The sequence below is a fragment of the Trachurus trachurus genome (genome assembly GCF_905171665.1).
Source record: "Trachurus trachurus genome assembly, chromosome: 7".
In the NCBI taxonomy this organism is placed as follows: domain Eukaryota; kingdom Metazoa; phylum Chordata; class Actinopteri; order Carangiformes; family Carangidae; genus Trachurus; species Trachurus trachurus.
This window is the reverse complement of record NC_139901.1, coordinates 26844673-26872489: the sequence shown is the minus strand read 5'-3', so window position 1 is coordinate 26872489 and position 27817 is coordinate 26844673. Positions and strand designations below refer to the sequence as shown.

The 27817-nt window shown below is 43.9% G+C and overlaps 2 protein-coding genes across 2 annotated transcripts in view; both read right to left on the bottom strand.

The window, feature by feature from the left end:
• Positions 1–16054, bottom strand: part of fgd (faciogenital dysplasia) — a 57091-nt gene extending 41037 nt beyond the window's left edge. Inside the window, exon 1 of the mRNA XM_083974785.1 lies at positions 15779–16054. Within this exon, the coding sequence (XP_083830911.1) occupies positions 15779–15800 (22 nt within the window). The 5' untranslated portion in view covers positions 15801–16054. The remainder of the gene's footprint in view (positions 1–15778) is intronic.
• Positions 16055–20596: 4542 nt separating this feature from the next.
• Positions 20597–27817, bottom strand: part of LOC310988789 (protein bicaudal D homolog 2-like) — a 45338-nt gene continuing 38117 nt past the window's right edge. The window contains exon 10 of the mRNA XM_083975535.1: positions 20597–26703. Within this exon, the coding sequence (XP_083831661.1) occupies positions 26346–26703 (358 nt within the window). The 3' untranslated portion in view covers positions 20597–26345. The remainder of the gene's footprint in view (positions 26704–27817) is intronic.

The following is a 27817-nucleotide window of genomic DNA, read 5'->3' as shown; positions in this document are numbered from 1 at the left end:
TGACTGAAACACTTCAAATATCAAAACTGACTGATCATTTCAACCATACCTGTTCCCTAAAAATAATTTGTAATTTTTGATGTGTAAATAATGCATGTTGCTGTTTCCCTTGGGGAGGCACTTTACCACTAATCTCTGGGGAGTACATCCGTGTCTCTGCGCGACTTCCCCCCACAGACATGAGGGGGGATCACAAAAGCTGCCAGGGTGACGCGCCCAAGCTGCTCCAGCCCCTCTTCATATGCACATATAATTACAACCAACCCCCCTCTCCATATCTCTCTGCCCCCCCCCCCCCCCCCCCTCCTTCACCCTCCCCAACCTACCACTTCTTCCCACTCAATAGTTTGGGGTGACACCGGCCTGAAAGACGGGGTGACATTACCCGACGCCGGCTCTGAACCCTCAGACGAATGCCACCGATAACCATGGAAACACTGCTGGAATATCCCTGGTTTCCAAAACGATAACAGGGCTTTAAAGCTGTGTGTGTGTGTGTGTGTGAGGAGAGAGGAGCGGAAGAGAGGGAGAATGTAAAGAGGGGGATGGGTGGTTGTGTTCGATTTAGATTCAGGAAATGCAGGAAGCCTTAAAAAATTGGGAGGCGAGTTGAGAACGGGTTTTAAAATGACAAGGCCTTTATCGATCCTCCTGTTGAAACAGCAACCACACAGCTGCCGTACGTCCTCCTGGATGAACCCGCTCACCTGCAGCTGCTTATTGCCAGGGCCGTCTCCGGCTGAACTGATTGAAATTCGCCACACAGTGAATTATGCATCACAGTGGACTGGGGTGGGGTGGTGGTGTGGTGGGGTGGGGGGGCAGGTGCTGCTCTCCACCGCAATAAAGCTGGCTGCTCAAACCCATAGCAGACCTGCTGAGGTGAAATATTCTCCAACAAGGGGGGGAAGACAAGATAGGGAATGGGTGAATCGGTGCTGCAGCCGCCCTGAGGGACACGTCGTCCGAGTGAAGGGAGAAAGAAAAAACCCATTTCGAATCAGAGCAGAGCTTCGCCTTTGTGGGTTATCTAATGAGGCATGGTGCTCGTGCCCCCTCTTTACACCAAAGAGAGGAATGTGAGCTGTGGTTTAGGGAGGAATGTCGAACCTCTCGCCATCTTGTTGCCTCCTTTTTGGTTTTCACTGCTCAAAGTATAGACTTCATGCTCTGAGGTTGGCAGAGGGGGGCGACTACTGTATAGGAGGAGGACTGTGATTTACGTGTCATAAGCTTCCAGAGACAGAGATGGATTCACAGAGAGGATAGAGGAGGAAATGAGACAAGCTGGCACAGTTCTTCTTGCCCTTCTGTCACCCCTTTACCACTCTCACTAATTACAACAATGATCTCTTTTTCCATCCCACCACAAAGACGAAACTCTGTGCGATTATTCGCCGTCTCTGTCGCTACGTAAACCCGCTGGAATATTGAGAACTGACACTAGTCTAAATCTTCTCTGCTCCACTGACCTGAGGAGGGCATCTGTCACACATCTGCTCCGTGGGTTCGCCAACCACACGCGCTCCCCTACCATCCCTCTGTTACTCACACAGGGATGGAAAACACCACTCATCGCCTTGGTTTTATTATTAAAAAAGGATGTGTATATTTTTTTCCCTTGTTTAACATCAAAATTGAACGCAGGCGTTTAAACCGTGAAAAGGCGCTTGTTTCTTTCACCCATTTCATTGAAAAAAAATTAAGGTCAGCCAGTGAGAGACATGGCAGAGAGACATGTCTACGTTTGCCCTTCTGTCGATGGATTACACTCTCCAGAAACTGAAGCATATGATGCCACGGTTCATCGCCCCCTCCTCACCTCCACCCCCACGCCCCCCCCAGCCTGGTCTGCAACAAATACTGAGACGTAGCTACACACAACAGTCCCGTCAACAATATGCAAAACTGCACATCAGCACTGTTTGAACGTCTGCCAGACTTCTGTCAACTGGCTTTCAAAGGACTGTATTGAAGACACACACAAACACACACACACACACACACACACACACACACACACACACACACACACACACACACACACACACACACACACACACACACACACACACACACACACACACACACACACACACACACACACACACACACACACACACACACACACACACACACACACACACACACACACACACACACACACACTTTCCCTCTCTTTATCTAGTCCCGGTCTACTGCAGACACACTGAGGACTTAGCCCAGTTAGAGTCAGAGGGGACTTGGTACAGAAATCTGCATATAGGCCTATATATATATATATATATATAAATAAGTGTCTTTTAAATAGCTCAGATCAATAAGAGGCTTGATGCCATGGCACACTTGGTTTAGCTGCCTCGGCATCGCACCCTGCGGATGAAAGCCGGAAGGAGGACACTGGGCTGTTGTCATGGTGACAATTCACATTCCACAGCATGTTGACCCGACTCCAGGATTTTTTTTTTCTCCAAAAAAAGACAACACAGACACGCACGCACACGAATAAATCTACACTCTCTAGCTCGGACTAACACACACACACACACACAGAATGAATAACTATAATGTTCACACGTCATTGAAGGTCCCGGAGAGCCAGCAAGACACAACATCCAGACAAACATCAACAGAGGAGAGAGGTCGAGGAAGGACACGGTCGACTCGACGCAGGCGGCGTCTTCCTCCTCCGTTACTGACACACATTCATGTAGACTCACTAAGCCCGCGGATCAGCTTTCACTGAGGGGAATTGCACTCACAAAGATTCAATACAGGGGATCAATTAGAGCTTTCAGAAGGAAATGAGGCCTGATGATAGTTATGAATGAAGACAGGTGGTCTTATGTGTCAGATTTAATTGGCGCGCATCTGTCGTCATCGAATAAAAGTGTCTTCAACAGTCTGGCTGCTCAAATATTGACCCTGAAGGTCTCTCCTCTACCTTAACTCCTCAAACACTCAGCAGCTAAAAAATCAAAGAGATGTTTTAAATTACTCTTAACAAGCACACAGCCATCCCTCCCCTCTGTTAGGAGTCAAAGCCTCTCTTAAAAGAAGGAGTCATTAATATTTCACCCAGAGGAGAATCTTTTAATTCATTATTAATATTTAAACCTATCTGCTGCGGTACAGAGGTCTTATCTGAATTACAAAGAGGCTGGAGCCAGGCATAATCCCACTATCTATGTTACTCCCAGATAGAAATGTGATGCGCTAGAACTGCTGTTCCACTTTGTTAGAGCAGTGACAACTGGTGGTGGGGAGATCTGGAGAATGCATTTCTATACTGGTCCCATGCTGCCTGTGGGTGCCTGGGCCTGGGGCTCAGGAAAGATGGTGGGTGCATAACATAAAGTGGAAAGAAAAAATAAGAAAGGAAGCAGTTGGGGAGGAAAAACAAGAAAGTATATCCCTTAGAATAAAAATCATACATACATGAGTTAAAAATATTACCATGAAAGGACGAAACACTATCTAACCATCTATCATCTGGACTCATCTTATGAATAATTGTGAAAAAAATCTTACTCTTATGGTGTTGAACTGGCTGCCAAAATCTGTACTGACTGATGTTGATCAATTTTAAGACATTACTTCAGACAAAGAGCGTCGATACTGCGGGTGCTGCCGGTGTTTATTGTGGCATGAAGGTTAAAACTTCTTTGGTTTTATTCATTACTAAACTCACAGGGGAGCTGCTTTGCTGATGTGGCTCAGTTCAAAACATAACTCTCCATGGAATAATTAGAATATAATTACAGGAGTCTTCTTCGTGTGATCCAATTTTCACGATGCTGCATCTATGAAACCAGAGGGGCAGGTTTTTTTAAATTAACCAGCAGTCAGCAATCTATTAATGATCTCCACGAGCTCTTCTGCAGCCGCTCAGAAAAGACGAGCTGTCGGTGAAGCAGACAGCGGAGCAGTATTAGAAATAACAGACAATAAAATACAGTGGGCTTGTTATTGGAGTTGGGTTCCTGTCTGGAGGTCAGATGATTGTGTTCTGTGTAAACCACAGATTGGCTGGACAATGCAAAAAATAATAAACCACTCACATTTCCATACAATGTCTTTTCTTTTGTTGCTCTCAAAGACCATTTTTCCCCTGCAGCTCTCTTGTGCTTGACCAGCTTTGAAGTGCAACACTGTGTATGTGTGGGGAACATCATTAAGTGGTGTTGAAAACAGTGTGATTTGGTTTCAAATGTGATGCCGTTTATTTCCACAGCGTTTCATCACTGCAACGCTTTGTTTGTCCTTGAGTATGGGCTTGAAAGGTGCGATGCAAGTGAGCATCCCCGTGACGGTTTGTATAACTATTAAAGGTGTGACCGTGCACGGATAAGTGAAGTGTGTGAGCATAGGTGCGCGAGCGCGTGTCCACCCACCACCACGGTGCTTTTGGTCATCTGACGAGCTGCGAGGCGAGCTCATCTCTCCCTACAGCGCCCAGATGGCCTATGATTATGCACGGCTCAGTAGAGATTACTGTGCAGCAGAGATAGAGAGAGAAACAGAGTAAAAATAAATGGTTCAAATGAGGAAAAAGGTTGGCACAAAAAAATGAAATGAGAACACGAGGTACGTGGGGTCAAAGAAAAACAGAGAGAGAGAGGGCGATGGTGGTGGTGGTGATGATGATGATGATGATGCGGGGGCGGCCTGCTTCACCCAGCTTAGCATCAACAGAAGGCAAACATGCACCGAGACCCCACCATCACCTCCATCTGCACAAAAACATAAAACCTTTCAACTTTCAACATTATTTCCACAGTTCTGTTTAGTTCTGAGCTTTGCGGCAGAATACCTGCGACCAAAATTAGACGCTCAGACTTCATGTGTCGGCCACATGTAAGAGCAAAAGGTGTGCAAGGTGAGGACGAGGAAGCAGGTGATGGATGACAAAGGTCTGTGCATCTTTGTGTATGTGTGTGTGTGTGTGTGTGTGTGATGGGGAATACACACGAGGACATTTGTCACCAGCAGTGATCTGACATGATTGATCACACGACGGCAAGTAAAGTACACCCAAAAGAGCAGCGTGAAAAATGACCAACGCTTCACTGAACCAACACCGTTTAACTCTGGACGCTTCCAATGGGAGAGTGTCCTCCAGAGGGAAAACTGAAGGATCTGTTCAACAGTGATATCTGTGTGAATGGTTCAGGTCTGCCTCTAACAAAATTCAGTATTGCAGCTTTTTACACTGTTACACAGCTGCAGGCGCATGCATGCGATGTAAAGACAAAAAAAATGCGAACCCACAAAGGCAGAATGCAAAACATCCAGAGCTTCCACTTGTGAATGAGTGAGCGCACACTGACAGCTCACTGACTGAAACAAGATCCACTTCACTCCAGTCATATTTCTTCCACTGAACACGATACAACGATGATGCAATCCTCCACCGACTGTCATTCAGAGGAGCAGGCCCACAAGCTACTTACTGTAATAGGGTTGAATCTTGTTGTGGTTATGAGTGCTTTACCTATAAGTGTATTGCTGGCACACTCTCCCCAGCTGTCAAGTAGATTAGAGGAAGGATGACTGGCATCTAGCTGTTTTGTTTTTGTTTATCACTTATTGACTGCAAGTGGAGCGCAGCAGCAGTCCTGCTACAGAAGGCCGGCGTACTGTAGCATCCGTGTATGTGTGTGTCCTAACTTAATGAGACTCATCATTCAGCTTTGACAAGCAGTGAAGTGATAGATGGCAGTTTAAGAGCCCACAGTACATGCACTTCATATTTAAAGGATGTTTTTGGAAGAAATTAATTACAATGACTTAGCTGCAGGCGTTTAAAGCAGCACACACAGAACTGGCTTTTCGGGGAATCAGCTGACACACACACACACATAGACGCACACATGCATGGATTACATGCAGATGCCAAGCAGCCTGAGGCAGTCGGTTGTTTTATTACATTTTGACCTTTCAGGATCGATGTAAATCTAATGAAAGGGCTTGTTAGTGAATTAGGGCCTCAATAAAAAAAAAATGCTGAAAGCCTGAAATAACTGAGGAAGATAATCCACAACGGGGCCACAGGAACAGGATCCATCTGTGTGGATGTACCTCTCATCTCCTCATTAGGCGCAGGGTGTTACGACTGTCCTGTGATGAGAGCTGTGGCTGGTGCAAGGCATGCTGGGACTGGAGCGGGCAGGAGGCGCAGTGCAGTGGCCATAGGAGCTCACAGGTTCAAATCACGGGATGACAGTTTAAAACAAAGGCAGGATCTTGGCGACACACCGTGACACGAGGAAGGAGGGAGGGAGGGAGGGAGGGAGGGAGGGGGATCCTCCACTTCTGGTGAAAATGCAAGTCATTGCAAAAAAGGCATGCAGCCATTAAAGCCGTAAAGTCAGAGTCCAGATCTCGACGTCGCCATAAAACAGTGCTATCTTGTTTCACAAAGTCATTACAGAGTCAGTGTAGTATAGCATGATAAATCACTGACGGGTGGGGTGGTGCAGCAGACTATAATAGGAAAAAGGGAGAGGAGACGGTGGCGAGTTGTTGGCCTGCTGCTGTCAGGGTGACCTTCAGTGTGAGGCACCTTGATGTCACCCAGAATGAGAGCAGCAGAGAGAGAGAGGGAGAGCTGGAGGGGGAGAGAGAGAGAAAGAGAGAGAGCAGAAAGTGGTGGTGATGGCCTGAGTGCACAAAACTCATCACAAATACATCACTGTTCAGACAGGAGCACACTGAAAACATATTCATGACAGATAATAGGCCCAAAAAACAAAGCAGTCTAGTCTACTATGATCTCTCATCACTCCATCAATTTTAAGTACATCAACCAAAAGAGTTTTTGTCTGTTTTTCAGTCATTTTATCCTGGCCCAAAGACTTGTGTATAGAAAAACATCAAAAACTAAGAGTCAAGTCAGATAAATGTTTGTGGGGTTTTTTCTATACTTCCCCGTCTTGAAATCATCTCATGACACCTCATTTGTTGTGGGAGTTACAACAGCAAGACTGGGATCCACTGTTATAAAGTGCACTCCTACTGCAGGAAGTCATTAGTGATTATAGCTGCACTTCAAACTAAAGAGAAAGTGATGTGATAATCTCCTGTCTCTTGTATTTAAAAACTGCTGTGAGGTTCTTTGCAGGCGCAACGTAACAGTGCCATCTAGTGGTACAGCGGCTGCTGTACACTCAGCTTTGAATTGACAATAACAAAATACAGTAGAGTTTTTTGTTGCTGTTGTTACCGGGAGGGGGGGGACTAGTGGGAAATAAAATCATCATCTGACATTATGAATGATCTTTGAATGATAAGAAGAAAAACCTGGTTGTAAGAGCTGGTTCGCCTGTTTTAATTTGAAGCTGCTGAGTCAGCGTTTGAAGAATGACAGCAATAAAAGAGCTGAGATGTACAAGAAGAAGATGATTCAAAGCTCATGAGGGAGGATAAATCTACATTACTGACAAATCACACCACAGAGCTTTTCCACTGACAGCAGCATCTTTCTCATATAGCTGTATACTATCACACAAACAAACACACAAACACACACACTCACTCAGAGCACTTGGGACTGTTGAATGGTGAATGCCTGCACCCAAACCAGAAAAGGCTGCACACAATACAACTTTCACTATGTGGCAGTGCCTTATAGTGAACTAAATGAGCGCCCTGTTCAAACAGTCGTGCCATTTAAAGACGAGCTGATCTGTGTCAGGCTAAGACTGGTAGAGTGAAGGAGAATAGAGCAAGGAAAAGTTAGTTTCCTGTTAACTGACAGTGGCTGAGGCTGTGTGTGTGTGTGTGTGTGTTTGTCTGTGTGTCCCATTAAATGTTAAGAAGGTCGTAATATGCAAGTGTTGGATATTAGCAGGAAAACCTGGCGCCCCGCGTGATTTATTCCGTTACAATAATACACAGACTTAAAGGAAGGAAGAGGAAAGAGAGACAATGGTTAATGACAACAGAAGGGCAGAGCGGGAGGGGGCGGAGGGCAGAGGGGGGAGGGGGTTGGAGGGTGGAGGGGGCACCCAGGGGAGAGAGCGTGGAGAATGCAACACAGGCCGCCTTTGTTGGCTGCAATCAGCCAGACTAGGAAGACATTTACAACATGGTTTATGGCTGCATCAGGTGAGTGAATGTGAATGGCGGAGTGTGTGTGGTGATTAGGAGAGAGGGGGGAGGGGCTGGGGGGGGGGTTGGGGGTAGTGGGCTAAACTTAGCTGAAAGGACATAAAGTCCTCGACGAGTAATCATGACTTTACCAATCAGAATGAAACACTTCATTAACACCCTGAGGAAAATTGTTTTGTTACAGCGATCTATTCCAAATTAAGACAATTAAAATAAATAAATAAATAGACCCCGATCTTCAAAATATAAAAATATGCCATTTTATATGCCAATATTGTAAACATGCTTCATATTTGAAAGTCAAACCATGTCCAGTTGCATTACTCTTGACCATTTTCTATGTCATATGAGATTTTCAGATTGATTTCCTTTCCTGCAGGCAGCTGCTGTGGTTTGAGAATCAGCTTCCTGAAATCTGAGCATGGTGATCGATCATCATTTCATTGTCAGAGAGTTACATTGCGGCCCGCAAGCACATTGGCTGCTTTAACAAACAGCATCCGTGTAACTGCAAGAACATACCAAACTCACACACTCCTTTAAACAATGTCCATGTTTGGCCTTTTAACTCTGCACCTCGGAGCAGCCGAGTGTCCTTGACAGCACAGCCGCAAAAACAATCCCTGCACATAACCAGCAGAATCCCACATGAAAAATGTAACCTTGATAAAATATAAGAGGCTGAAGATTCTTATACCACGGAGGGAATACAGTATGTATACTGTATATATGGATTTTTAAGGCTTGAATCAATAATTCCTTCTTTTTTTTTTAAATCAAACAATAATCAGCATATTAATAGATGTATTATATAAACAAGATTGAAGAGGATCCCTTAAAGGATAAGACTGGTGATATTGTCAAGAAATCACATGCAACAAAGACCAAAGGCAACAGTGTTTTCCTTCATCTCTCAGTCCTTTTTGATTTTCACTGCCTGTTAGAGGAGCTCAGCCTAAACACAGTTCATTCCTACCGAAAGACTTAAATATTTATGAAGAGGTTGTGAATGTATGCGTCCAGCTGTGCACTGGAGATTTCTGAAAATGTTACCTGAACAAAAGAACAGTGTATATTAGACACATATTCATAAAGAAATTGTTGTTTTCTGTGCGTTTTCCGTGAGATCTGGTGGCTCTAAGAAGAATACTGAACATTTATCACATATTTGGCTACTATGACAATGTGCATGGAGCAAGATATTTAACAAACTTGTCAACACTGTTTCCAAATGATCTCATCATGTCCCAGTTTCTCGTTCCCTGTCGACCGTTCAGATGTATCAGTCGCGCTCTGGTCGTAAAACTATTTTTCAAGCTTCACTCACAGGAATCTGTGTTGCCATTAAAGCTGTGAACCAGACTGCAGATGCTCAACTGTCTAACCTAGAGGTGACCTCCTCCACCTGGCTCCATCTCCCTCATTCTCTCCTCCTCCTCTTCCTCCTCTTCTTCCTCCTGCCTCACCCCAGTGTGTACAGGAAGCCCTGCTTCTAGAGAGCCTGCTCCTCTGATGATCAGAGAGGAAAAACACAATGCCTTCAGTGTGCTAGAAAGGAGCTCAACTCATAAAATGCACACACACACAGACACACACGCGCACACACACACACACAAAGGGGGGAGAGAAATAGAATGGAACATGCTTTTACTATTAAGGCTCTGTTTTTTTCTTTCCATATGACTTTCCCAGGAAAATCCCCCTCATCAGAGTAGGTCCAGTCCAGACAGACAGACAGCAGACTGGAGAAGAAGGCACAGATACAGATACAGACACAGACACAGACACAGACACAGAGGCCTGTGGAGGAATTGACCTTCTCAGCCTGTGTTTGAGTCACAAACAAAGACTTTTAGGGTGTTAAAAGATAACTGAACTGGGTTCCCTCTCGGTTCTGTTTGTCAGATCTCAGCGGTTGCCCTCAGATTGTTTGTTTTCTTCCATTTTTAGGCAGGCCATGGAGAGTCAGTCAGTGACCCTCGATGAAAACTCCCACTCTCAGAAGCTTAAAAAGCAGCGTAATCTAGCATCTGGTTTACACGCAGCTCCCATCTATCTGGACGACCTAGGATGAGATTCATTTAGTCTCTGGGGTAACGCTCAATATTTGACATGGCTGTCCCTTTATTGGGTGACACCAAGTAATTCTGTCCATTTCTAGAAGGCCTCAACAGTTGGTACCATTTAGGAAATCTAGGTCACTTCCGCCTTCTGTGTGTGTATGTGCATGAGTGAGTGTGTGCGTGTGTGTCAGCCAAACCCTACTATAAGCCAAGAGACCTCCAGTATAAACATATTGTGCAGGAAGGAGTGCTGCTCTGAACAGAAACATCCTAATACCAAACAGCATTTGACTCAACGCTGCTGCTCTCCCCGACTGTCACACTCCAGCTCACACTTACTAATCTGTGAAAACCCATGAGTGTCACTGTGATCTTCTGATGCGGCTCATTTTGTATTTACTGAATACTCATTTTAATGTTGACATATACAATCTGATAGCACTTCCTCGTTGCAAACTCCAGCTCGGCTCTACTGAAAGAACGTGACTGTTGTGTCACAGACTTCTGTGTAAGATGAGTCAGGGAATTTAGAGCTCAACTTCTGGCTGTAGATAGTATCCCCTCAATGCAGTGCAGTTACTCTACCAGCATCACATGCTACTACGGCGATGACACCCAAAGTTACCTTGACACCATTTTTGAACAATGACAAACAATACAGGGAACACCAAACAGAGGAACATCCCTATTTTGACCACAGGTTGGTTTTGCAGGTTGCCAACTATGCGCACAATAACAATGACTCAGCAGTGACAGTTCAGTCCGATTAGCAGTCCTTTCATGTCACCTTCTGGTATGGCCTGAACCTAAGTGGAGGTTTAGGAGAAAAAATACCTTCCGCTTTTGCCTGAAGGAAATCTAAAAAGCTAGAGTCAAGTCAAGTTCAGTTTAAACTGAACAGCCACCATGCCGTAAGAAGGAGCTATAAGATCACTGCCTCCTTTGTTGCATGACAGGGATTCAAACACTACAGAAATATGAAAATGCTGTAATATAGCAATTATTCTACAAACTTTGATCATCAATATCAATCAAAAAAAGTTGATCTTTGGGAATTTGTGGGACCAAAGGTGTCACATTTTTGAATTATTATGGCTCCCAAGTAAGTGGTCGGGGTCCTTGAAGGGACCACAAAATAAATCTAAGATTAAAAGGGATACCAAAACAAAAACAAAACAAGTGCTACAAAGTCTTTCTTTTTGACTTTTCATGTTTACTTCCACTGTTTCCACTTTCAATCCTGCAACGACACAATCAAAGAATTTATAATAAACACAATTTGTCCACACTAAACAATAAAAAAAACATAACAAAAGATACTATTTCACCTTTGGCATCACAACTGACAAGGAATGGGAACCGCCCCAAGTTCCTAAGAACCTGCAGCCTTAGAGCTACTTCCTATTAAAGGCAACAATTAGGTGTGGTCACAACCTGGCTGTGATAACACTTACAATACTCTTCCTAATAGGAGGAGGCAATTAAAAAATACAATATTATTTACATTTGTGACAACAATTCAAATAAGTCAAAACACACCTCTCAAAGCAGCGTTCCTGCAAATGACTCAAGAACCAGTTAAACAGGAGCGTCAATCACAGTATCAACAGTGTATTCACTCTGGACACAGACACAAGAGCAACATCTAAAACAAACTAGTTTCGATTAACACCCTGGGTTCAACCAGCCGTCTGTAAACGTGTCGTGTGTGTGTGTGCCTCACTCAGACTTGCAAACATAATTAACTCCTGTTTTATCAAGTGCAGGCATGAGGTCATTTAACAAAACCACTGTGACAACTTGACGTGACATTTGCAGGAAGCTGCATGGGTAAAGACTTGAAGATGGGACTCTACCAGGCAACAGTGCAGAAAAAAAAACACTTTAACTGAAAATGACTCGTCAGAAAAAGGGGTCACATCAGAGATCTCCTTCAACACACGCACACACACACAAGCTGCAACGCCGTCTTCGCTGAAGTCTTTGCAACAGCAGGACCCACACATGACCACCATTAGGAAAATCAATGTGACACTCAGGCAGGACAGGAAAGAGCCTGAAGCTTCTGAATGGCTCTGAAACTGAGTCATGCTGTCTCTTTCTCCCTCCCTTCTCTTTCTTTCCCTTACACACACACACACATAAACAGAAAGAGACGGAGACATGGAGGAGTAAAGTATTCAGGGGATGTTAGAGATTGGTGCTTACGGGAACACACACCGACTTGGTGGATGACTGGTCTGTTGGTCACCTTGAGAATGTCAAATCAAAACAACCCATGTGTAGAGCAGCGGATCTTTTAGCTCCAGTGCTGTGACTCCTATCACTGCGTTAAGTGGCAGCAGCCAACTGGCATTAGCCCAAGTACTGATACTGATGTTATACTGATGCATCAGAGGAGCTGATATTATCAAATGAGCTGAACACAGGCCGAGCTGTTTTTGACAGCTGAAGATTTTGTCATATTTAGATTTTATCTGTACATGTGCTTGGTTCTTCTGTGCAGCATCTTTGGCTAAACTCCAGATGTTATGGATGAGCATAGGTTTTGATTCTTGACTTTGTCATAGACAAAAAATTAAGTTATCATCAGGTTTATCTTTAATTTTTTTTAAAGTTTTGTTTATTGTGGGGTGCTTTGTACTGTAGTCGAGTGTTAGAGCACATCCCATATAGTCCAAAGCGGTGATCGCCAGTTATTCTCCTGGCTGAGACAATCTTCACTGCATGTCTCTCTCCCTGCCTTTCTATCTCTCTTTACTGTCCTATCTAATAAAAGACTATATATATACTGTATACACACATACATATACATATACATATACTTGTTTATTGTGTTTTGTCTCTTTTGTGACAAAAGAATTACGCCAAAAGACGAGTGAATGGAGGTGGAGAGAGTCTGTTATCATAACTGTAGATATAACTACAGATACATACACGACGACTAACATCTGCCATCTCAATATTATCATAAATGACTGTGTGTGTGTTATTGACACAATATCAATAATTCATTGTTAAATATCAGTGTTAGTTAGGCTACATGGAACCTAAAAACGGCTGCAGGGATTAAACGTCAGCCAGGAACCATGTCTCTTCCATCAGTCATCACATTAACATCTTATCTGGGACAGCTCAGTATCAGAGGATGCAAACCATCTCACTCATTCATTCCTGTCCAGTGAGTTGGAAACAACTTTCTCCAACACATCATGGCATCCACGTGACTGAGCTGCTAATCACCTGCTATCTCTCTCTTTCTCCACTCTAACACTGTGTTATAGTGTTATAGAGCCTGTGATACATTGATCATTTTGACACCTCCATCCTCCTGACTTAATGCATAAGTGAATAACAGACCGGCGGTGCTTTCACTGACAGCAGATGAACCACAGTTTTGATCATGAGACTAACAGCTGGGATATTTGAGCTCCAAAATAAAAAAAAGTGGGAACAAAGGGGAGCTGGGCAGATAATATTCTCACCATCCTCCTCCCTAACTCCCGTGCTCTATGTTTATCTAACACGGAGGGGAGATGTTTACACTGGCTTGGTTAAACACAGACAGCTCCAATAGCTTTTTGTTAATAATAAATAACCTAAACAGCCAGCCAGGACATCCACGCTGGTGCGTTCCTCTGCCAAAACGTCGTGGACCACCATTGTCCTGCATCTGCGGAGGAGACACACTCACCCACATCTGAGCGAGATGTGATGGAAGCATTAGGGGAGTGTAGAAAACTTTATGGAGTCGGAAAACCAGTCTGAGGCTTGAGGTGGAATTCAAACTGAGCGGCATGCTATCTATCCGACCGCAGTTTATTTGTGATGTGGTTTATTTTAATAGATTCTCCAATGATTTGATGCGAGCAGCCTACAACCCCTTTGACCCTCCCATCGTAAACACAAAAATAAGCACTGGTGAGTGCATGGGACGGTTGGATTCCCATGTGGATGTAGAGCTGAGGGAACATAAGGGGAAAAACTTTTACATGCATTTAATCTGATGGCAGTTGCAGTGACCGCTAAAGAGTCGTGTGTCGGGGAGAGGGGGTTCAATGCAGATGGGGAGAAGAGGGGGCAGAGATTGATTTGGGACAGTGTGGGAGAGAAAGAGAGAACTGTAAAAGAGAGGGAGGGAGGGAGGGAGGGAGCGGGAGCAAGGCCTTGGGAATGAATGTGTGTGGGGGAGAGAAACGATACACCGCTGGACTGCCGGAAAAAGAAAGTCAGCCAGGAGGACAGCAGATCGATTCCTCCCCAGAGTCTCACAACAAACACACTCTTTTTCTCTCTGCATAGCTCACCTCTGCTGCAGCCTGATATCGTCCCATCAGCACTTCATCTCTATCACTCTCTCTCTCTCATAACCCCCCCTCCCTCCCTCCCCTCCCTCACTCCCCTCTTTGTCTGCATGCTAGCACTTTATTCTGTGGCCTTTCTGTGAAAAGGTCTTGAGATTTAGCTGAAACTCATACGGACGCCGGTTCTCACACTAACTCACTTATAAGCGTTGAGTTGATAGGAATATTAAGCCAAATGGCCCAGATCTGTCATCTCAGCAGCACTTTGCTAAAACACAACGCATGACACATGAACAATGACCTGGACACGGCAAATAATGAACGAAAAGAAAGACAAGCAAGCAAAAGCACCAAAGTGGCCGTCCCTGTGTGACCGCGGTGAAATGCAAATCGAGAAGTAGTTTATCTCACAATCGAAAATATCTATCTATGTAATGCAGAGAGGAAACCACACACACACACTGACAAACACACACACACACGTACACAAACAAACAGTCTACCTCAAACAACAATAAGTCTCCCCAGCAGCTGTCCTCCCAGACAAACTGGCAGATACTTTCAACATAGCTTTAATCTCATGAGCTCTGCATCAGACAGACTCTCCTCCACTCAAATCACATTCCACACAGGGACACTGTAGCGCACACACACACACACACACACACACACACACACACACACACACACACACACACACACACACACACACACACACACACACACACACACACACACACACACACACACACACACACAGGATGAATGACTCTTCATCATCCTAATGATTGTCATCTGAACTAACATCCTCATTGTGGGTCAAATTAGATTTCCAGTTAAATACAGATAGTAGCTATATCTGTCTGTGTGTGTGTGTGTGTGTGTATTGGTGTGAGTGTATATGTGTGTATTAGTGTGTGCATGTGTGAGTGTGTGTGTGTGTGTGTGTGTGTGTGTGTGTGAGGTCACAGCTCCTTTACTCAGGGTTTGGCACGGCTTTGCTCCTATTCTTGCCGTGTCAGCTCCAGCTTCCCAATGGAGCATTTACGCAGCCCTCAGAGTGTCTGTGTGGAGCTCAGACAACTCCTCACGTTGTTTTGGAGTTGATGCAGGGCCGCAGCTGCCCCGCTGACAGCTGGCAAAAGCATTTCGGAATTCAAACCCTGTGCGCAATGCAAAGCTGCTGTAGCCGTTTGGAAACAACTTGGAGAAAAACCGCAGAAACTGTATGTTTTTAAAAACAGAAACACAGAAAGGGAAATCCGCATTTACAGTAATCACCAAGGACGGTTCACTTACCCGTAGCCGAAACCCCCTGCATCTTGCACAAACTTCTTCTTCCCCGGTTCTTTCTCTCTGCTGATCCCGTCCTTTTCTCTCCGAGGAACTGGCAACAACAGTGGCTCCTGCGTACGGCGGACTACACACACACACACACACACACTCGGAGGAGCGCCTCTTCACTTCACAGCCCCCCTTTCCTGTTCGCCGAAAAACACACACACACCAAAGGACACTTCATGGCTTCCTCGGAGGACGCGAGAGGTTTTTTACACGGGTCATTTTGTGTGTGTGTGCAGCAGTGTGGTGGTCCTCCGTGCAGTCCTCTCTCCTCCCTCTCCAAAAACAGAACTCTCTGCTTTGAGCCGCTGGGTGGAAAAAAAAAAAGAAAAAGAAAAAGCGCGTACTCGCCACGCGATGCGCGCCCACGACTATTCCATTCATTGAGTGTAAAGGCAAAAATGAAAGATTATCATAGAAAAAAAAAGACAAATTTCTCCTTAAACTTGCCACTCCACTTCAAAGCAGCTGCCACAGTCTATACAACCCACTCTAGTTTTTTTTTTTTATCCCGTGTCTCCTGCTGCTGTAGTTTTGCATCTTTAATGTTACATAGCCTACACTCAGCCATGCTGTGCCCGCTAGCACAGAGGCATGACTTGGGTTATCACGTGAAGTCATGAAAAGGATGAGGGATATTTCAAGAGATGGCTCTGCTTAGGAAAAAAAAAAAAACTCCACAGCTGCCTATTAGTGTGGAAAAAGAAGAAGGAGCCTGGAAGACAAATACATAACTGGGGATGCGTTTCCATGTCAGTGCGCAGGCTTTCTCCTGATCCTTTCATTGATTATAAGCAGAGTTTGCAGGGAGCTGAGTGGAGGCTGTCAGCTGCCTCTGTGAATCATTGTAGAGACTAAGTTGGAGAACACAAATGTTTGAATTTGCAAATCGTTATAGTCATAATGCAAATTGTTACAGTCATAATGTGTAATTTCTGCTGCTTGTGTAGGCTATGTTTTACCAAAGTCTGGGTAATGAGGAATATTAAACTTCACTGCTAGAGAAAAGTAACACTGTACACTCTCTCAGATAGCTTTAATATATTTTCCTTCCATGCTACTACATTACTGCGGTGCATTTTGTACTTTTGACCTCACCTATGGCAGCTCAGTTTACTATTTGCTTCTCAGTTACACATTTACATAAATTAATGTGATAATCTCATAGTGCAGTGCATTGTTAAAGGTAAAACAAGTAATTCTCAGCCCCTTTTGTCTACTAAACAGCAGTGTTTTGTTGAGGCCTTTCGTCACCTCTCGTGTCTGTGATTTGTTTGTTTTTCAGCCAGAAAAGTGATTTAACCTCCAAAGATCTTGGATGGTTTTATGTATCTAACAGTTTCAGATTGAAAAGTCCCAAAATGAAAACATAGATTTGTGAAGTTGAGTTTAGTTTCCTTTAATAATCAACATCAAAATAATGTAATGTAAAACAATCTCTGTGCAGAATTAGTAATTGTACTCTTGAGACTTAAATATATTTTGCTGATAATGATGTGAGCTCTGATTTGTTTGTGGATTTCACATTTTTGTTGTGTGAAAGATCTGAGTGTGTCTTCCATCACTGGCGCTCTGTCTGTCAATAATGTTTTTTCCTCTGACTATTTCCAGCCAACCTTCAGGAGCACGACTGTGTGGTCGCTAACCCCTTCGTACCCCTCTCTGTGTCTCTGTGTCTGTCCGGCCCCTCCATCTTTTTGAAAACCCGTGTCGACTCAGCTACGCGTCATTAAGCCCTTTTGTGGCGCGGAGCTGTTGCTGCACGCTTTTCATCTGCCTCAGATCAACACACACAACAGCAGGGTCTCTAATGATAACGCCTCCCCGTCTGGCTGCCTGCCAGGCAGAGGGCCACTATGCTGACCTGTACTCCTCTCTAATAAGCTGTATGTATACAGTATATGTATATGAGCTCCTCTATACCAGCTGTCCCACTGCACTCTAATCACTTAATTTGCAGAACATGACTCCCATTTTGCAGATCCAAGCAAATGCAAGAAGAGAAAAACACACCCTCCCTTTTTTTCTCTTTTTTTACTTTAAACCATTTTCCACTTTGCTTTAGAGAATAATTCTGAACATGTCAGTGCAAAGAGACTGAAAGGCCAAGTGTTTTGTGTGGATGACTGAACTCGTGTTTTAAATAGACCAGGGGCCCGTTGCCCCTGCTAGTGCCTCCGAGTGCATGGAGCTGCTTGTCAGCCTGTCTGGGGCATGCTGGTCCACAAAAAAGGCAGAACACTAAACAGCCCTCTGGGATACATCCTCTCCTTCGCTTCCCTGGGGCTCCTTCCTCCACTCATAAGAGCCGAGTTGAGCAGAGCAGAGCAGAGCAGAGCGAAACAACAGCATCTCCAGAGAGCGAGGGAGGAGAAAGAGAGAGGGGAGGGAGATAAAGGAAGAGGGGGAAAGGTGAGAGACAGAGGGGGCTTGTATGGAAAGAAGACAGTTAGGATTAACTGAGTTGGCAGATGAGCAGCCCGGCTGATGGATTGGTGTGAACGTCGACACAGATAAGTGTGAGATGAGCTACCTAGAGCTTTTTTTTTTTTTACACTTATCTGGACCCATGATGGTGTAAAAGCCCCAATCATAAGACTAATCACACTCCTGTGCAGGGTGCCAGGCTTTACTCCTTCACTCTTTCTACAGGTGTAAATTAAAGCCTCATACTGATTGAATCAACACTTTTGTCTGTTGTTTGACACAGACGTTGCCTTGGTAACCCGTCGCTGCAGGACCACACCAACCGTTTTTTTGTGAAGATAATACCGACAGATCAATGAGTCACAGCATGGAGGGAGGACACTCACACCCCTCGCGTCCAGTGTCAGGCCTGAGGAATGCTTTAATGCATCATGAGGCTGAGCTCACTCTCCACAGGCCATAAATTTGTTAACATCCTCAAGAGGTATTATTTCTGCTCCGGTGGGGTTGTTCTGAAACGTGTCCGAGGCCGATCCATGTGAGCCATGTGTGGGTGTTGTTGATGATTGGTGCTGCTCGTCCACACCAGCTGACCGCATGCTCCTTCAGGCTCCTTCAGGCTCCACATGGATTTATCACATGACAGCGCTGGCTGAAACAACACATAAAGAAGACTCTTTGTACATGCACAACACTTTCTGCCCTCTCTCTCTTTAACTCCAATACTCGACCTCAAGGTAACTTGTGTGAACTCATGGCGTTGTCAATAGCTGTAGTACAGGGACCTCAAGTGGTGCATCTTAGTAGTACATCAACTGAGAGGTGAAACAGCTGCCTTCCCTCCTTCCCTCCCACCAGGCCATAATAACAGCACCTGTATATTAATAGAGCAGCAGCACTGATGCCATGGAATGAGACCCACTGACCCATATTTCCTCTGCCAGCCATGCAGGCCCTGGGTGGGGAGGATATATGAGGAGAGTGGCACCAACAAAGGCTCCTCTGTTGCTCAAGTGATGTCATCGGTTGTCTGTGAACTGACCTCTTCCTGCTGGCTTTCATTAATACGCTGATATTCAAATTCGAGCAGGGTAGCATATGTTAGATGGTCGCAACTGGTTTAAGCTGCACTAAATCACAGCACAGTGGGGGTGACATCATCATTATTGCAGCGATTTTACACATACAGTTCAATATATTAATCTCTTGAGAAGTACAATAGTGTTTGATGGGTCTCTGTAGGAAAATATTATAAACTGTATTAGAGATATAGTTGAGATAGCTTCTCCTGCGCTGCTTTGTTTTGTTGGTTCGTTTGCTTGTTAGTTGTTGTCTTATGTCTTATTGTAAGTTTGTTTTTTATATTGTAAGAATGCCGGGTAGCTTAATTTGGTATGTAGGACAGGCATTAATATAAGCATTATGCTTCTGCCTGTGCCTTTTCAGTCACTATTTTGTCGATAATGTTAGTGCCGATAATGTTTGCTATTGTGTGATGTGACTGAATAAAGAATTTCAAATCAAATCGAATCAATTTTGACAATTCTTTACAAAATTGAATAAAATATAAAAGAATAACTCTAAATTGCTGGAATAACCCTTTAGCTGAACTACATTTGAAAAGGTCTAAATTTGTGTCATTTTGCTGTTAAAGTTCACATTGCTTCTTTAGAGGCAGAGGAAATCTCGAAGACCCATCCTTATGAATAAAATATATTCGCACACTTTGTTTTTTGAGGATGCCAGCAAACTTTTATGAATATGAATATAAGTATGAGTTGTATTGTTTTGAGAAAGGCCAACAGCATTTTTTTTTTTTTTTTAAAGGAATAACCAAGAGAAAATCAGTGTGATATTAATTGGGCAGAGTGCCGGCCTCCAGAGCCTGGACAGGAAGTGGTGGGTGTACCAAAGGTCAACAGAAACTGGCTCTGAGTGTGTGGGCGTATATATCCAGAAGGCAGGGAGTGGGGAGGAAAGGAAAAGAAACGGGAAATGGAGAAAAGCCGAAGGAAGGGGGAGAGAGGGAGCGAGGGAGGGAGGAGCGAGGAATAAGCGAGAGAGCAGAGGAAAGACAGGGAGAGAAAGAAGGGTTGGAGGAGGAAGAGGAGGAGGAGGAGGAGGAAGAGGAGGAGAAGGGGTGTTTTTGTGCATTGTGTGAAATGTGATCATGTCCTGGAGCTGCTCAGACAGCTGGGAAGTTCCCCTGCCCCTGGCTTCCAGCTGGGAACGCTCTGAGGAGACACCGGGGCTGCACACCATTTACTGCCCCGGTTAACCCTTCATGTGCTGCTGCTGAGGAGGAGGAGGAGGAGGAGGAGGAGCGATAAATAACAACACTGAAACGACTTGGAACTTAAGTCACATTTATTGATTTTAACCAGTATGACTACCTTTACACAGACATACCACCTCTCTACTGGAAAACAAACAAAACACTTTTTCATAGGATTAGTTCAGCAGTAATACATCAGACTTTTAACTTTTGTCTTTTCTTTTTTTTTTTAATCCCTGTTTTTTTTTTTAAAAACACCCTGACAAGTTTACATGTTTGTTTTTCAATTCTGTGTAAAGGTCCCATGACTGAGAAACATGCATATGACATTTAGCTGTAATCAATATGCCACTAATCATAATGCACATTATTGATAAGAATACAGTACTGCATGACAATTCAAATAAATACCAACATACAGGTGAAGTCGTTATTTCATATAAAGATATCAAACTCTCATTATGGATCAATACTGAAACACAATATGACAATATAAAGTTTGCACAGCTAATTTTATTATCACAATGCTATCGCTTCCAGCAAACAGAAAACTTTTTCTTTTTTTTAAATGTAAAACGGTATCTGAATTGCACTTTATTTATTTTTTTAGCTTCTCGTCCGTATTGGTAACTTTGACGCCTCAACAAACAAGCATTGGCTTATAATGGCACTATTCAAGCTTGTTGATGCTCATTTTGTTTTCTGTTTCCTGAAAACATAATGCTCAAAGATGAAGTAAAAAAAAAAGAATAATAATAATAAAAAAACAAACAAACCTCAAATTGGACAAAAAAAAGAAAAGATAAAATGCGCTCTCTGCACATTTTTTCAACAATACTATTGATATCACATTACCTTCACCAAACAAAGCTAGAGATACGTAGATGTTTTCCAATAGTACACTGATCAACCCCAACACATTACAGATGCTTGGAGCATTTTGTTCAATAATAGGAGGCCAAAGGGATTTCTTTTGGTTCCCCAAAGTTTGTTAAAATAAAATAAAAAAACAACTTTTTCTTAATACCCCTGAATTTATTGAGTGGATCACTGGCCCGCAGAATTCAATGCAATTTCAGTTTCATTGAGCTAATTTCAAAACTATCTCACTCATGCAGAAAGGGCGGACATTCCCCTTTGCACTTATTGCTGCTCACAGTCATTTTGAACCCAAAGTCCTCACCTATAAAAAAAAAAAAAAGAATGAAACCATAAAACACTAATCTAAGATTCTCCCTTGAAACGATGAAAGGCACTACTGGTCAGAAACGAAGAACTGAACAAACCCAAAAGAAATTTAAAACAAAGCCAAAACCCAGGCGCTCGCATGGAGAGCCATGGCCCCGAATTTTCACACCTTTTTCTCAGTGGCGGCTTGTCTTCTTTCCGAGTCTCGATTCTTTTCAACCCTTAAAAATGTTGTACCAAAGATTTGGCACGATAAACGAAGAGAGAATTAAACAATTCCAATTTGGAATTTAATTGTCGCACTTTGCAGAGAATTCTGAAAGTCAGTGATCCCGTTTCAGAAGAACGCCCTCGGTAAGAAGCTAGGAAAAGCATCATATCACGTCACTCACAAATTTTTCCCAAAACACAACTTACCTATTTGAGTCAGAGCGTTGTCAAGTTTCATTGTGTTATTTTGAACTATTCCTAGGAATAATAAATACATGAAAAAACCCCAGAATTTGATCACCCTGGATTTTTTGTATAGAACATGGCAGTAGAACAAACATAAAAGAAAAGAAAAAAAACAACAACAGCATAACATATGATGTAACAAAACAATTTAAGAATGATTATTTGATGGATAAAATCTTGAGGAGAAAGTCGCAATAGTAGGTCTGTGGTTTGTGAAGCCCTTAATGGAGTAAATAGTTAGGTGATTCAGGAGGACATATAATCCTATAGTCTTATAACCTATACTGAATAACTCACAAACCATAGTGCTACCACGCTTTCCTATAGGTTAATAATAGTCTGTTATAGTCCTATATAATGAAAGTGCACAGATTAAGAAAACAATAAACTAAAATGACAACAAAAGTTTGTTGATTGACATTGAGAAGAAAAAACCCCCATCTCCCCTGGCTTTTCATTGGCAGGGACGTGACAGCCAATAACAAACATTGGTTCAGAATGTCGATCAGCTCCATTGAACTTGTGAGAAATTGGCTTCCAGCAGCAGCAGCACGCAAAAAGGACACCTACTATAGAGTAATGTGCATCGCTTTTTTAGTGTTCAGAAGGAAAAAGGAAGGACAATTGATTTCTGTGTTTTCATTTTGCATGTTTTTCTCTTATGTTTTGCCGTTGAGTCTATTTTATTTTTTTTGTCTTCAAGTCCAAACAGCCTACAGTGCTACAGTGCTAACTCTTTTTCGGCGAACTCAATCAGCTGCGAGAATGGACCTTGTGTCGGTACGTCATCAATCCGCGCAGAGCTACTGTAATTTACTGCAAAATGGAAGAGACAAACAAATGATCAGCGTTAGCATTATTGGTCAATTTTTTTTTTTTAAAGAGCGACTGTGTTAACATAGTCAACAGCTGAGGCCACACACAGACAGAAAAGGTAAAACGGCGGCTTGTCGTTAGTCAAAGCAACAGCAGCCGATGTTAGGGGCAGCTGATGTCACGTTTCTGTCACATCAACGTCATGTATCTAAAAGGGAGCTGATGTGAAAGCACATTCACCACCATTTATCTTGCGCGTGCAGTTAGGAAGCCAATGACTCACAGGTACCATGATCTTTCATTCAGAGTTGAAGCCGCATCCCACCGCCCAGGTCAGAGGAGAGGGGGGTCTCTCTCATTATGCCATGCGAGTTAATGAAAATGGGTTAAGGGTTTTTGACATGCAGGCTTACAAAAAAAAAATAATCAGAAACTCGATGCATCGTGTGTAGTAAAACTTAAAGGTGGAGTGGGAGGAGCCTGCAAGCAGAGGTAGGAGGAGCTTATTTTATTTCGGTGGCATGCTGTTACCACACCAGCTAAGCCAGACATTGATTTCAAACTAGACGGAGCAAAGTGGGAATTCACCTATCTAAAGGAGAAGGGATTCTACGTAGTAACGATCACATCCTGGGGTCTACCTACTGCTCAGTGATCTCACTGAGCCTGTACAAGGGGAAGAGTTAGGGCCCAACTAATTTGAATCAATGTCCTCTGGTTGATTGAGCAACTTGTATTCTGTTTTTATTTCCTTTTGTTTTTAAAAATTCTTCCTCCAAAGTTTACCAAGTGTTTCCCCCCTCAGGAAACCCCATGGACTCATTTTCTCCACAGTCAGCTCTTAGTGCGACATCTGGCTTTGCTCACCAGCATGTCTAGCTTTCTTATCTTGTCTCTCTAAAGCTGGTTTTTACAACAAGAGTAGTTCTCCCTCCTCTACTCCTCAAACCTTTTCTCTGTCAGCGCAAACTGATAGAAACTGAATATATCGCACTTGTAAGTTAAGTGAATCTCAAACGTAAGAGTGATTGACCTCTCGGGAGGTTTGCATTTTCTTTTCTTTCTTTTTTTTCTTCTCTTTTTCCCCTTAACGTGTACGATAGCCTTGTCTCCATGCTGTGTGCTGAGGCTTACGGATGCACATTCAAGCAGGGTTGACTGCTGATGTTTTTCTGCTTTTAGAACAAATAAATGAGCTCCCCCTCATTATATCTGAGAGGAAGCAATACTGTGGTAGGATCCTGCAAGATTATAACCTGAACATGATCATATTAAGAATATAGAGCATAATATATAGCTTAGTAGTAGTAGAAAACTCAGAATTTGTGAAATCTTGCAGGATTTCCTCACATCAACCCTGCTTTTAGCATCATAAAGCTAACGTGTCTATGATCCACAAGCAATACATGGATTTATTAAACACAAGCCCCACTTATATTTTTTCCTATTTGCGTAACGCTATAGCTTGGCGAGGGGTTAAAGCTATTGTGGATACTAAAAACAGTACGTCGCTTCGTCCTCACACATCATACAACAAAGAAAAAGAATTGAGCGACCCTCCATTTGTTTCAAAGGTTCAAAACGTAATAAAACACACATGAGGGCCTCTTTCACTTCAACGCTGATGTACACACAGGCAGGGAAAAGAAAAAGATAATTGTTACAACAACATATGTTGAGGACGTTACCTGAAGAAAATTATTCAGAGAGCAATTTTCCCCACAATTCCTCATTCTAGTTAAAGGGTGAGTGGCGATGGTGGGGGAGCAAGCTGCTGACAATCTACAAGAGAGAAGGTCGTTATGGCGACCGAGCGACAAGACACAGATTAGAGACATGAGGAAAGGGTTCAGTTTTTTTTTCCCCTTCTAGCCACAGAACCAGACAGAAATTATCTGAGCCATCTCTCACAAATTGAGGCGGGAGACAGAAGATGGGAGGAAGAAGGGGGGAGAAGAGGAGAGAACAGAGTTAGCTCAAGATGAGACACAAGGACAGGGCTTTACATCAACAGATAGATAAATATATCAAGTGTTTGAGTCGACAGGCACTTTTGCCAAGCGGTCGGTTGGTTTGATTTGCAGATTTATTGTCCGGATGTTGGTGCCTTTGTTTCTTTTTTTTTTGATTTGTGCTCTTCTAGGATTTTCTCCATATTTAAAAAAATCATCTTTGATCAAAACTATATTGTATCTCTGTTCACAGTAATCATTATGTCCATTTTTTTTTAAACAGAAGCAGGAACCTGAGGCACCTATGCTGAAGTGCACTTAATTTGGGTATGGAGATCGATTTGTCCGACTTTCTTTCTCTTTTATAATATGGCTCTGATATAATCCATCGCAACGTAATGGGTCACACATGGAATAGATAGCCCTCCTGTATCTCACCAGACACCAAATAACAAACCCTTTTTTTATATAATGTAGAGCCCTGTGTGGTAAGTTTGTCTTGTATTGTACCAGACATCCGACAACAGAAAAAACAGTTAAAAAGCTCATAAGCGTTTTTAGCTGCAAAGCCATGCGATTCTACTGACCCTATTGTATTGGTGTGCTAGCATCACAGCTTCAAAATCATCCAGAAATTAACACCTGTGGTCACAGGTGCTCCTTTTCTGCCCGAACAAATCCACCAGAAAACCCACTTGAGCGTCTTTGAATTTCTGTGAAGAATCACACAGTGCTCCCCTTGCGAGAAAGCAGGGGGAGATTGCATATTTTAGTTCCTTTTTTCTTCTTGTAAACATTTAAGAGTGACCTGACTAGACAGTGGGGCTGCTGGACACAGGTCAGTCCTGGGGGGACCAGGACGCAGAGGCAATGGGAGAGAAGACGGGGCTTTTTTCTTTGTTTCAAAGGAGCACCGATGCCAACAGACGAGCCGTAGAGCAGAGGATGTCATACGTAGTTACAAGAGCGTCAGATTGACATCCTCTTCACATGTCCCCACCCCCCACAATGTGTTACTGTTACACTCAGGGGGGCCAGAACAAACAAGCACAGAAGCTGCCACCTTTTACATCATACGTACAGCACCATGACAGCGGAAAGAATAGACACTCCATAATATCCACAAACCCCCCCCCAATATAACCGGGGCCTTATAACCCACATGCCGTATATGTCTACTACAGTCCAAACGTCTAGTGCACACTGTACATACATCTGCATTCCCCTAAGCGTTTACACTAGCACACACAAGCAGCCGGTTAGTAACACAGCAGTCCCTAGAGGAGCGCAGGCTGGCCGGGGAGCTAAGCGAGCGAGTGGGGCTCTTAAACACTAAGGCAGGGAGGGTTTGGCCCCCGGGGGCCCCCTCCCCTCTGTACACAGCAGTCCCTTGCAAAACTTCTCAGCCGCTTCAGTCGCAGTAGATCTTGTACTTCTCGCTGCAAAAGACCACCGGGCCTCCCATGATGCCGTTGGGCATGGCATTGTTGAGCTCTGGGCGGCCGGAGCCAGAGCAGGTGAGACTCTGACTTACGTGGGGGTTGTTGGCGGTGCCGGCGGCGGCCGCCTTGCTGCGGGCCCTGGCCCGGCCGGGGGCGCCTCCCCGCCGGGTCTGCTCGTGGTCGAACTCCAGGTCCTCCAGGCGCTGCGTCAGGGCCAGTTTCTGCTGGATGGCCATGCGCAGCAGAGAGTTGAGTGTCTTCTTCTCATCCTCTGCCGCGGCGAGCTGCCTCTGCATCTCGTCCAGCTGGGTCACGTACTCGTCACAACTGTAAGACACACAGAGAAAGTTGTAGTCAGATGTGTACATATTCACTTAAACCTGCCTCTGAGGAAAATCAGCAAGATGTTTTTACACCAACAGGAAATTCCAGTGTCAATCCACCAGGGGGCGCTGCATCTTCAAATAAGACAAAACACTATGACTCAATGGAGGAAAAAAATTGTTGCCTTTTTTCTTCAAATATTTGCATTAAAGCGACTGTAAAACAATGATCATCAAATATTTACTCCATGTGTATATTTGAGACTATTACAGCAGCACTTATGAAGACAAAAACCTATGAAATTAAAGCACTCTCTTCACGACCTTTCCCCTGATTGCATGGTGTTCTTGCCACCAGCAGGCGGAGCCGTTGAACCACTTGGTGCAGACTTCTTGATTCCACTGAGGAGCTTTTGCATTATTAACTTGAGCTTTCGTCAGCCATCTCACGGCCTTCCAGCAAAGTTCACACACTAAAATGTTTGTCATTTCAACATCAAAATGTCGCTTTGAGTGATAAAGTCTCTCTCTGTTGCCACCGGTTCAGAGCATCTGCCTTTGCCCCTTTTCATTTCTATAGACTGTCAAAAATGATATGCAAATCCATGCTTTGGGGATTTATATCACTGCTGCTACAGGTAAGATATCTCAGTGAGCTCTCATCTCAGTGTAGCTTACAGCTTCTCTGAATGGTGAGAGCAGTGTATGTGTGGTGGAAGTTAAGAATAGATCACACACACACACACACATACAAAGATGGACGCATTAACCTCAGGGTGGCTGAGATCCTTTCTGCGTCACCTGTGGAAGCGACTGAGGAGAGGAGAGGGGAGGAGGGGGAAAAAAGGAGGAATGTATCGCTGTGAGCCGTAGCTGGTGACATCTGGTCTCCACTTTTCCAGACGATGTGAGACTCTATCACGTCCGTGTGCGTCTCTTCTGGATGTGTGAAAGGGCGCACAATATGAAGTCTGTCTGCTTCTTCATTTTACCGGGTGCTGCAGTGCGGCATTATCACCTGCCTCCCTGTGCCCTTGTGCGTGTGTGCGTGTGTGTGTGAGTGAATGAGTCTGTGTGTGTGTGTGTCTAAGACTGGACAGGTATAAAACTAGGTCACC